This window comes from Psammomys obesus, unplaced genomic scaffold (genome assembly GCF_907164565.1).
Source record: "Psammomys obesus unplaced genomic scaffold, mPsaObe1.curated_primary_1811, whole genome shotgun sequence".
NCBI lineage: Eukaryota > Metazoa > Chordata > Mammalia > Rodentia > Muridae > Psammomys > Psammomys obesus.
In genome coordinates this window covers 23,967,528-23,980,254 of record NW_026596134.1, presented here as the reverse complement: position 1 = coordinate 23,980,254, position 12,727 = coordinate 23,967,528, and the positions used below count along the sequence as shown (strand labels likewise).

General features: G+C 47.8%; 1 protein-coding gene across 2 annotated transcripts in view; it reads left to right on the top strand.

Annotated features, from left to right (window-relative positions):
- The window catches only part of Ift43 (intraflagellar transport 43), a 71,125-nt gene that overhangs the window by 47,547 nt on the left and 10,851 nt on the right, over window positions 1-12,727 (top strand). For both annotated transcript variants that reach the window (XM_055592972.1, XM_055592971.1), the window contains 2 exons: window positions 2,353-2,385; window positions 3,632-3,678. In XM_055592972.1, coding sequence (XP_055448947.1) covers window positions 2,353-2,385; window positions 3,632-3,678 — 80 coding nt within the window. The remainder of the gene's footprint in view (window positions 1-2,352; window positions 2,386-3,631; window positions 3,679-12,727) is intronic.

Here is a 12,727-nt window from a genome sequence, read left to right as displayed (position 1 = left end):
TCTGTGGCTTCCTGTGGTTACGGGCTGCTTGATTGCAGGACTAGCCGCAGCCTTCGGTTCTTCGTGTGGGCAGCGGGACTTAGAAGGACTGTGAGCACAGGAATCCATACAGATGTGCGTGTGCCAGCTAGGGCAGTGTGTGTGTAGCCTAGGGTGAAAATCAGGGAAGCAAAGCCTGCTGTCAGGCTCATCACTAACAAGCTCTGTGACGAGAGTGAGGCCCGTGGCCACAGTGCCCAGTATCCTGAGTGTCACTGGTTACCAAAGACACCTTCAGTGGCACCGTGGAAGCCTTTGCAAAGTACGGAAAACTGTTGTGTGCGTGTGGCCCTGTGGTACTCAAGATGCCCTAGGGGATCAAACGGGTATAGGAGATCTGTGAGGCAGAGCTGTGCTTCACATCGAATCCCCACAGGCACATACGGATATGTGTCCTTTTCTCTTTCTGCAGAGAAACACACACAGGGTCTAGAATGTACTCCCCACCTCGCTTCCTCTGGCTCACACACTAATAGCCACACAGCTGTGGGAACTGTAGTGTCCCTTGGCTCCTCTAAAAAACCCCAGCAGCACAGAGTGGGTGACTCAGAACTATTCCTGGCTTTGTCGGAGGGAGTCCGGGTGGCCGGAGTTCAGGCTTCTGTCCCAGAGGTTGTGTTGTCACCAAGCTTTTTATTAATCCCGAAAGATGAGCATCTGTCAAAAGAGTAAACAGCACTGTGGTCCAAACCAGAGGCACCTACACTCCAGGTCAGTGGTTCTCAAACATCCTAATGCTTCGGACCCCGTAATGCAGTTCCTCATGTTGTGGTGACCCCCAACCATAAAACCATCGCTACTTCTGTTCCCAGTAACATAAGATACTCATAATAATACCACATAAAAAGAGCAATAATAATGCCACAGATAACAACAACAGTGTGTAGTCCGGGGTTCCCCACCCCTAAATCAGCTGATCCAGAAATCTCTCCGCCCCGGGCCCAGCAGGCTGCATGTCTGACAATCTTCCCAGTGGACCTCATGTCATTGGCATGAAGACTGCTGCCTGGGTGCCACACAGGTCCAGGATCTCATGGATTGTCTCAGACTGAGTCCTCACCCAGCGCCAGTCATGTGTCTCTGCTCCCTCGTGCTGACGAGCTAGAAGACCGCTTGCCAGGCAGCAGGCCCAGTGCGCCCCCTTTGCTTCTGGGAGCTTACTGAGGCTGGTACGGAACAGCCCCAAATATGACCAGAGCCTCAGTCACTGAAACAGCCCGCTGTCAGCAACTCGCCCAGCTGCCAAAGGAGTCATTGTCTGCATCCATTTCAATTTTCTGCTTCTTGCTCTTCCAGCACTCAAACTCAGCAGTTTACTTTGGAGTTGTACTGTGTCAAGGCTTTAAGAAGACCTTATAGGAGCCGGGAATACGGCCCACTGTGAAATCATGAGGACCTGAGTTCTGATTCCTAGCATCCACATAAAAGCCATGATATGGATCCAGGCAGTGGTGGCGCATGCCTTTAATCCCAGCACTCAGGAGGCAGGGGCAGGCAGATCTCTGAGTTTAAGGCCAGCCTGGTCTATAGAGTGAATTCCAGGACAGCCAAGGCTACACAAAGAAACCCTGTCTTCAAAAACCAAAAACCAAAAACAAAAACCAAACAAAAAACATGATAAGGTCATGCATGTCATCCTGGCATGGGGCAGGGGTCCAGAGATTGCTGGCCAGCCAGTCTAGCCAGTAGGTGAGTACCAGGTTCAGTGCAAGAAATCCTATCTCAAAAGATAAGGTGGCAGGGCGTGGCGGTCTGGGCCTCTAATCATAGCATTCAGGAGGCAGATGCAAGGCAAATGGATTTCTGGGAGTTTTAGGCCAGCCTAGTCTACATAGAGAGTTTCAGGCCAGCCCTGGGTCAATGAGAAAGACGGGGTAGTGGAGGGTGGCCCAGGGGTACGCCTGATCCAGCCTCTGCCTCTACTCAGTACAATGCATGTACGTGAGTGTGTCCTTCCTGCCTCCCACCCTCCCTCCCTCCCTCCTTCTTCTCTCTCTCTCTCTCTCTCTCTCTTTCTCGTACATACACAGACACATAGAGACACAGATACATACAGAGACGCACGCACAGAGACACACACACACAAACAAGAGAGAGACACATACACACAAATATACTTAGAGACACGTACATGTGGAGACATACACAGACATTTACACGCACACACGGAGACACACGTGCACACCCATACGCACACGCACACACAGCGGCTACAAAGAAAGCCTTTGGGATGTGCTGCCTTGCCCCCACTTGAGCTTCTCCCCAGACAACTTATGGGTTATCTTAAACTTTGTCTCTTTCTTTTTTTTTCAGATTGGGAAAGAAGAATTCTGAGGAGACGGAAGAGTAAGTTCCCATGGTACTGTGTATCCTGTAGTGAGCTTTGCTAGCAATGTGGCCTTGGCTATCATTGTCCCTCCAGCCGGTGTTGAACACAGCACTGGGAAAACGACAGAGCCCTGGAGATAGGGCTCGGCACTTAGGAGCCTTTGCAGAACACCTGGGGTGGGGTCTCCAGCAGCTCACAAACATCCTTAACTCCAGTTCTGGGGGCCCAGCGCCCTCTCCTGACCTCCATGGAGACCAGGCACACACAGTGCACATACAGACACGCAGACAAAACACTCATCCACATAGACAAAAATAGTAAGTCTTCAAAGAGAAAATCAGATGGTCTGGAAGCCGGCCGTGGCCCGGGGCTGCGATCTGCAAGGTGAATTAAGAGCTGGCTTCACGCTGCCTCCTCCCCTGAAGGTCAGAACCTGGCACCAATGTCCATGCCATAGTCTCACACGGGGATTTAGAATTGCATTGCAGGTCCAGGTATCAGGATGCCAGCCCAAACTGTAGCAACACAGGTGGGCAGAGGAATAATGACAGTTCACCGATGCTGGCCTTCTCCCAAGACTTACATGTGAAAAATGAAGTTAATTAAAATTAAGGGGAAAGGCTGTGGACAAAGCTATCATGGCAGGTGCCCTCGCACCTCCAGGGTGGGGGGAGCATTCATGTCGGTGTGTGGGTGCTGCCCTGGGAACGGTGTGTCGCATGCCTATGCAACAATGCACCGCAAACCCATTTGCCTAAAAAGGTTTGACCGAGATTGTGGAAACAGGAGAATTTTTATTTATAACCTGTTTTGTTAGTTAGGGTTTCTCTTGCCGTGATGAAACGCCATGGCCAAAAGCAAGTTGGGGAGGAAAGGATTTATTTGGCTCACACCTCCAGATCAATGAAGGAAATCAGGACAAGCACTCAAACAGGGCAGGAACCTGGAGGCGGGAGCTGATGCAGAGGCTATAGAGAGGTGCTGCTTACAGGCTAGCTCAGCCTGCTTTCTTATAGAACCCAGGACCACCAGCCCAGGGATGGCACCACCCACAATGGGCTGGGACCCCATCAATCATTACTTAATAACTCGCCTTACGGCTTGATCTTATAGAGACATTTTCTCAATTGAGGCTTCCTCCTTTCAGATGACTGTAGCTCGTGTCCAGTTGACATGAAACTAGTCAGGACACTTACTAACTCTAGGTTGCTATCTGTGTTTGAAACTCATTTTTTTTTCTTTCTTGTTGTTTTTCACTGGCAGTCGCCGCCTCAGACAACATAACGTAACTGGATCAGACGAAGGAGAAGGTGAGCCATCTTAGAGGAAGTCCGGCCATGGCCAGGAGGCCTGGGAGCCCACAGGGAGCCTTTGGGTGCATGCTTAAGTCGCAGACAGCCGTTCATATCTGTGCTTTGCTGAACGCTCCTGCCGGGTCCTCTGCTTTCTCCAATTGCAGCCACCTAAGCTCCCCTGGAATTCAGTTTTCCTCCTCATCCCAAGAGGCCTCCCTGCTTAGGGCAGGTGTTTCTGCTGTGACGGTGCCCAGCACACCTCTGTGCAGGAAGCCAGGGTGGCCATTGGCTCACTTCCCAGTTCCCCCGTCTCAAGGTCAGAGGGCTCAACTGCCCATGGCCAGTGTCCGAGTGCAGCCTGCCACGCACTTCTTCACTGTCCCAGCGTTTACGGCAGGAGCTGTGGTACCACTCAGTCTTTGGAAGCACGGTCCCTAAGTCTTTTTAGCAGGTTTGTGTGGGCAGCTGCATGCAAAGAGGAGGAGAATTCAGTCCGTAAAACCAGATAATCCCAAGATTGGGGTAGGGTCAGAGAGAATACGCATGAAATGTTCTGAGATATGGGTCCAGCTACAGGTCCTAGGCCATGCTCAGGTCAGAAACCTGGATGGGGAGGGAGGACACAGAGAACTGAACTCATTTAAACAGGCTGCCTGAATGGGCATGTGACAGGCCAAAGTCTGACAGTAAATTTAGCCGTTCTGCTGCCCTCTGAGATGGGAGAGGATGGGAGCCTCAGCTTGGAACTAGGCCATGGTAATGGGGGCTGTCTGGCCAGCCTGGACCAGTATGGTAGGAGTGTGTATATGGCAGGCCATGCCCTGCAGGTCATTTTTTGAGTAACTTCAATCTCCATTTGCTTGTGTGTCTGTTTATAACACCAAGAAACTTGGTTTTACGTAAGAAAACATTGACTTCAGGGAACACGATTTCTAGAGCTTTTCAGCAGAGACTTCCAAATGCAAATAACAAGGAAACCGTGTGGCTCATGATCCCTGGTGCTCTCGCTCACTGGACTGTCTCCAGGCTGTTAGCCACTCCGCCCGGAACCACCTCCCAGCACCCTTCAAAGGGCTTCTGAACCCCTACTTTTGCCACCCCTTTTCATTGTGGAACATGCTATGTTTTGAGAAGTAAATCTAAAATGTCACAGCCAGCCTTCGCAAACGCTGTGCTTGCCGCATATATGTGTGTAGGGCCAGAGGCTGCACAGTCGTCATAGGGCCTCTGTTTCAGAGTCACTCCACTGCAGCTTGAGGGCCATCCTAAGCAAACCTGCCCCTCAACACATTAAGAAATTGAGGCTTAGAGACTGTGACATAGTGCAGCAGGCCCCGGGCAGACGCCCAAGAGAATCAGCTCTTGCACCTTAGTTGTCCGCTGATGTCATCGTCACCATTTACTCCCAAACATTGACCTTGTACCAGCCACCAAGCAAGGTGCTTTATATTTTCTTGTTCATCTTCTTTGAAAGCTTTTGGTTCTCTTTTAACCTTTTTCAGAGACACAGTTTCCAGCCCAGGCTGACCTTGAACTTCTGTTTCTCTGACCTTAGATTCCTACGTGCTGCTATAAGCATACTATTACAAGCCTATAATACCACATTGGCTTATGGTTTTCATATTGCATCATGTGATTCTCAGGAAGAGTCAACTTTCTTTGTCCAGGACTGTGTGTGTGTGTGTGTGTGTGTGTTGAATGTATAAGTGTGTTGTACATGTGTACATCTTCCTGTAGAGGTGAAAGGCTGATACAGATGTCACTTTCTGATCACTCTTCTCCTTTATTGTTTTAAATGACTGAGCCTGGGGGTTAGGAGTCTGACTAGGCAGCCAGTGAGCCTCGGGGATCTGCCTGCTGCCCCTGCCCTGCATCGCTGGGGTTGTGGGCACACAGCATGCTGCTTAGCTTTTTAGCTGGGCTCCTATCATTAAGCTCATACTGCCGGCACTTTCCTGACAGCCATCTCTCCGTGCTAATGTACTTAAGACTTTGCTGAGTCTTAAGTACAGAAAGCCTTAACCATTAAAGTAGACAGTGTGGGTTTGGCTGACAGTTATGTTCTGTGAAACCTCTGTCACAACGAACATACAGAGTCTTCATTACCTCCCTAGCGAATCCTCCTCTACCTCTGGCCTCAACAACTATTGGTGCTTTTTTTTTTTTCTTTTACATGAAAAAATGATTTAATTTCCTAGAACAAATGAAAACATAAGTACATATGTTTTATACCAGCTTATACAAGTAGAAACATAAACATGCCTGGCTTTTTTTTTTTTTTTTTCTCATTATGATTCCAACATCGGTCCAGGTTGCTGCATGTATTGTTTCTATTTTCATTCTTATTGAAGAGTGATATCCCGTTAAATGGATATACCACATTGTCTTAAACTGCTGATGAACACGTGAATTGCTCATTATCCCCATTTTGAAGACAGGAAGGCTTAAGGCATGGAAGAGTAACCTTGTCCAAGGTCACGCATCCCGAAGATGGTGGCAGCAGGATTTTGAGGCAGACCTTTGACCTCAGGGGTCTTATTTTCAGCCTTTGTCTCAGGTGCGCTGGTGTCCTCCCCAGGCAGCTTAGAGTGATTGACGGGTGCTTCGGCTCCAGCAAGGAGGGAAAGAAGAAAGAGACTATTTTCAGAGAATTACTCTACCGTTTTCCCCTCATAAACTTGGCGTGAGAGAGTTGTGGTTTCGTCACGGAGGTCTGAAACACAAACGCCTTTCTTGTAAGAGGGCACCCCTCACCCCCGCTGGAGAGACTCCTCCTCTCCCACATAAATCTGTTTTTCCATTTAGTTCTGCTTGCGTCCTTAATGGAAAGTCAGCTCATACGTCACACTTCACACCCGACTTAGTCCATTTCGCTGAATGTGAATGTTTAGAATCCATTATGCACTAAGAATCATATGTTGCATATAACTAGTTTCCAGAATTATCTTTGCTCAGAGAATTACTTGGTTGGCTAGTGAAGGCTGCTCCCTTGAACTTAGAATATCCAGTGGATGGGGAGACTCCGGGAATGATTGCTGTGAATCATCCATGGCCACACATCCAGTGTTGACATTAAACAGCCCCTTGGACACCTATAAGGAAACCCACTGGCTCCTTTGATAAAACCACATCCAGCTTCTTCGGGCTCACACCTGGTGGGTGCAGTTGGTGGGCAGTCCCAAAGGGAAAATAACAAGCCCAAATCAAGTTTCCCACCGCCAGCCTTGGAGGTTAGGGTTATGGAGGAAACGGGGTTTCACCCAGTTTTGCCCCAGATACTAGAGATGGTGGTGACTAAGGCAGCCCCAGGCCTCCAGGAGTATCTGATCTGGTGAGAAGACACACGTGCTCCTTCCCTGCCTGTCGGTCATAGAATGTGTTCATGAGCCTTGTCTCCCTGGCTGCAGTCTCAGCATCCTCATGAGTGGGTAGCCCTCACCTGCCCCAATGCCCGGAGGAGAAGGAAGATGCATGATGTCTCTCCGCCAGTGCTCCATCCTTCCAGGGAGTAAGGCATAAAAACCCAGGAGAAAGGAACGTTTACAAGTGAGTGACATTTATAAGGGGCCTGGGCATCTGCTGGTGAGCCAAAAGACATGACATAGGACGGTTTGCAAGACCATGGCTAGGCTGTGAGCTCAGATGGATGTAGAGGCCAGACAGAGAATACAAACACACGAAACCACAAAAGGATAGGTGACAGAGAATGTCGGAGCCTGTGATGAATGCAGAGAGTACAGCCTGGAAGATTTCAAATTATATTTGAGAAGGCGACAGACAGACTGAGGACATGTTTCTAATTGTAAAATGCCCATAGCTCATGTAAGGCTCAGTCCCCAGCATGAGAAGATTAGATACGAAATTACCAATGACACTTTTAGGCGTGTGATGCTGGAGATTGTGCTCAGGGCCACGTGTATTCTAAGCAGTCTGTTTGTCACTGAGCTAGACTCAGTGAAAGAATTTAAAAAACATCTTGTAAGTGGAACATATCTGCAGGTTGGATTGGGTCTTTGGGAAGAGCTTTGCAAATTCTTTCCAAGACCAAGCACAGCTCTACCCTAAAGGAACACAGACCCTCACTGGGAAGCAAAACAGAAGATGAAAAGAAAACAAAATAAAAACCTACTACAGGAATTCAGCAGGTATGACAGAATGAGGGGTGGCATGGCAGGACATGGTTACAGGTAAGTGAGCATGCATTTAGACATATGTAGGCTGAAAGCCTTGGGGAAGAAGGAAGAACTTGGACCAGGTTGTAAAGGGTGAACAGGACCCTATTAGCTGGATCAGAATGGTTAGTAAAGCCAGAAGGAACACTGGTTTGCAGAGCTAAGCCCTGATAATTGTCCATTCCAACTACAGACTGCCTTATGGAGACTTGCAGTCATCTTTCTAACCTGCTGGTTCTAGCTGAGAACACTCCGGCTATCCCTAAACAAAGCGCTTGGGCAGGTGGGAGGTTGTGATTACAGACAATAGCTGGAGAGCAATGGACAGCCAGAGCCCCACATCACCTTTGTGGACAGGCAAACCGAGTCTTCTCTGTTTAGATGAGCATCCTTCAGTGGCAGAGCCGCCCAGTCTCAAAAACACATTTTAAGTTAGTATACAGTGTAATGGGTTTTGGTTTGGCGTTTTTACACACAGGTCACATACTTTAATGGGATGGGTTCCAGTCTCTCTTATGCCCTCCCCCTGGGACTTACTGGTGCCCTTCTTCAAATAGCTTCTGCTTTATTGTCACATATATTCCATTACTCTTCCTTTTCTCCCCCTCTCTGCCCTTAGATCTCCCCTTCCAGCTTTATATTACACATATTACACACACACACACACACACACACACACACACACACACACACACAGTCTCTAAATATGTGCACGTTTAAATCTAGAGTCTACATGTAAGAGAATATATACAGTATTTATGTTTCTGTGTCTGGCCGGTCTCATAGCATAATGCTCTTCAGTTGCACCTGCTTTTTCTCTAAAGGTCGCAGTTTCATTTTCCTTTCTGGCTAACTGAAATTCCACTGTGTATATACCTTATTTCTTCTTCCATCTGCTTATGGACGTCTAGCGTGGTTCCATTTATTACTGCTAGTGAACAGCACAGCAGAAGATGTGGATGTGAAGGGTCTCCATGGTACATGACCCAGTGTCCTTCCAGGATACCCCTGGGAGTGGTCCAGCTGAGTCACGTAGTTCTGTTTCTAGTCTTTTGAGGAGCTCCCGCACTGACTACCGTAGCGGCTTCTCCAGTTCTTGTTCCCCCAGCTACAGGTGTTCTCTTCCCACAGCCTCAGCGTTTGATGATGCTCATTCTGACCAGGGTGAGATGGAGTCCCAAAGCACTTCTAAGGGCTAAGAACGTTGAACACTTTTTTTTTTCAAGTGTTTATTCTTATTCCTTCTTTTGAGAGCTTCCTATTCAGATCAGTTGGCCGTATTTCAGCTGGCTGTTCTTTGGTGTTGAATGTTTCAAGTTCTTTGTATGTGTCACATTGTAATTCCTCATCTGATACATAGTCGACAATGATCTCTACCGCCACCCTCCTCCCCATTCTGTAGGCTCTTTTGTCTTTGGTGATTATTTCTTTTGCTATGCTGAAAAATTGAGATTTCATAATACATCTCATTTTTCAATTTGTAGATCATCCATTCTTAAAATCAAGTTTTTGGCTTGTCCTAAAGCCAGTAGATATATGTCATTGGAATGTTACATGACATTTGAAAAGGAATATCATGTCTGGCATAGGACTAAACCCAGTCTCTGAAAGTGACTTTGGACAAGCCACTCACTGATTCATTGACTCAGCAAACATTTGTACATCACTCTGCCGAGTGATGTGTGAGGCTGGGCTCCAGGATATGGTGGAGAACAAGATACTCATTGTCTTTGCCTTCAAGGCAGCTTCCAGTCTAGCAGGGGACAGGACAACACATTATCATACAACTAAGAAAGTAGGAACAGATTGTGACTCAGTCCCCTGAAGGCGCTGCTAGAGAAACAGAGACCTAATGAAATGGTTGATGGAGTGGAAGGGCAATCTAAAGAAAGTACTTCAGAGCATCAACTGGAAGAAAAGCAGAAATTGCCAGAGAAGGACAGTGGGGGTTGGGAGATAGAGAAGGTACAGCAAGTGCAAACATGTCACCTGCCAACCTCTCCCAGGCCCGCTTAGTCTCCATCAGGCCCAGAACCCACCCAGTAGTGGAGGGCAAGCTCAGGATAGAATGTGAGGCTGTGAAGAACATTGAGAGGTACACAGATGAAGAAAAGACATTCTTCATCTTCAGAAAAGACTGTTCAGGGGCACTGGGGAAGAACCTCAGTTGGCAAAGCACTTGGCTGTGCAAGCATGGACTTGAGTTTTATTCATGCCTACGTGAAACCATGGGTTCTGCAGTGTGTGCCAACAGTCCCAACACTGGGCAAGTGGATGCCTGGAGTGCTTGCCACCCAGTGTAACCAAACCCGGAAGCTCCAGTTTCAGTGAGAGACCCTGCCTCGAAAGTAAGGTGGCGAGCAGTTGAGAAGGACACCTGATGTCTCTAGCCTTGACACACAAGCGCACACAAGACAGTGCACACACAAACACAAAGACTATCCAGGCTAAGACCATCTCTGGACATACAGTTGAACACGGACTCAACTTTCAGGTCATTTATGGCAAACCAAAATGCAAGCTAGAAAATCACCCATGAGCAGGCCTTTTAAAAAATGGAAAGTCTCTGAAAACAAGAGCTTACTAAAAGAAGCCACCATGGTAAAGCATTGCCTTCTTGCATCATGCAGGACGTGTCTGGCATTGTGACTCCCTCTCATGGAGTCTTCCCCCCCTCCGAGCTGTGGGTGCACGTCAGCCCCACTGGGAGGGCTGTCTCTTTCACATCCTGAGGTCCAGTTTTGACAGAAGTGAAATGCCTTGAAACCTAGCAATAATAAATCCTTCTGGCCAGCCAAAAAGTGTTTAATTCCTAAAGGACAAGTTGCGTCGAGCCACTTCTAGCCAGGGGCGATTGGGGACTTAATTCTTCAAGTGTAGCAATCTGGATGATCTGAGAGCTTTGAGTTTAAGGGTAATTGCTCAATTTTCTATCCATGTCAACAGGGAAAATAGGTAAAAGTGGCTGAACACAGCCACACAATGAGGCTGGAAGAGATGTGAGGTGAGTGCTGTCAGCGGAATTGGAAACACGCTATCTCTAGAGGGCTATCTCTCCGCCGACCCCCCAACTCCTGGTCTCCAGTCATCTCCATCTCTGGGCATCTCTGCCTCTCTTATAGGTGTTGTCTCGTTCTTGCTTAACCCTTTTACCACATACCCATCCTTTCCGCAAACAGCAGAGTCACTTTGAGCCTAAACAGCGTTAATGAAGAGAAGGGAAGACTGGAAAGGTTCCTTAAGGACAGATGAAATGGAGTCCTGGCGCCTCACCTCTCGTGCTTAGTGCAAACATTTTTATCGTGTGGCCTGCCTGCCTGAAGCTTCACGCAGCTGGGGGCATTTCCTAGGTGCCTACGAAGCCTGCCACCTTTGTGCTCACTTTAGTTAAGCAATAATAATTACCACTGATGCTGTATTAAATAAGCCAGTTTAAGTCCAAAGTTAATAGCATGTTATAACCTTATTTCCACCTACCTGCGTCAGCAAGTGACAGCAGGTACTCACTCAGAGGTTGTGAACCAAGAACCAGGCTGTCCTCCCTTTGGTCCGTGCCTTACTTTGTCTACAGGATATTGGGTGAGAAGTCTGAAACGAACCTATCTTGCAGGAAAGAGTGTTGATAATTAAGCTTGTGTTCACCACAGTGCTAACACAGCTTCGCCTGTGGGGCAGCTGCCGAGCTCACGGAGGTGATTATTATTGGCCTCTCATAGAGGAGGAAGTGAAAGCTTTGCAGTGTTAAATAGCTCACCCAGGTCGCATGGCCAGTAAGCAACAAGGCACAAATTAGCAACCAGCTCTCCAGAGGAAGAAAACCAGTCACAAAGGGCAGTGTCTGCCAGGTTCTGTGGTACCACACTGGTTTCAAGCTAACAATGTGACATTACCGGCCCCAGTTGGGCCAGTTGGCCACACCATTGTAGCATATTCTCACTGTGTAGGCACCTTAGCTGTAACAATGGAGAAAGCATGGCTAGCATAGTGCTGAATTTTAAGTACTTGGTAGACTTGTTCCCAGTGTTACTTACTTTTAAGGGCGTATGACCTCATTGATACCTAGGTTTGACAGCCTTGTTTTAGTCAATGTAATGATCCATATTAGTTTTCTACTTAATAGGATCCAGAATCACCCCAGAGACAAATCTCAGGGCAGGGCTATGAGGGACTTTCTTGATTAGGGTAATTGCAGTAGGAAGACTCACCCTAACTGCTGAACTGAAGAAAAAGGGAAGAGATAGCTGAGCACCAGCAATCATTTCTCTCCACCTTCCTAACTTATGGATGCCAAGTTACCAGCCACCTCAGGCTCCTGCTACCTCAGCTTTCCTGCCATCGTGGACTGTGTACCCTCAAACTGTGAGCCAAGTTAACCTCTTTCCTGAGTTGCTTTTTGTTCAGGTACTTTGTCACAGCAATAAGGAACGTAGCTATAAAGTTATCTTTCCCTTACTATGATAAAATACCCGAGATAATGAACTTATGGAGAAAAAAAGGTTTGTTTAGATTCATGGTTTTGGACATTCCAGTTTAAGATGAGCCCCATTGGTTTGGGCCCCTGGAGGGGGGGTCCAGCATAGCGATGGCAAGAAGCACACGGTAGACACGTGTTGCTGCAACTGGCAGAGCAGACAGAGAGAGAGAGAGAGAGAGAGAGAGAGAGAGAGAAAGCGCTCTTGTGTCTTGAGTGGTATCCTCAAGCTTCAAGTCACACCAGATGTGTTCATTACTTTTGAGTCACTGTGACCACAGCATCTGCTGGGAACATTTATTTTGGCTCCCAGTTTTGGAGGGTCTCAGTCCATCATGGAGTAGCTCATTTCACAGTGGTAGAAGTACATGTGGCAGTGGCTATTCCCATCATGGTGCACCACGATGACATAACCCTCAAA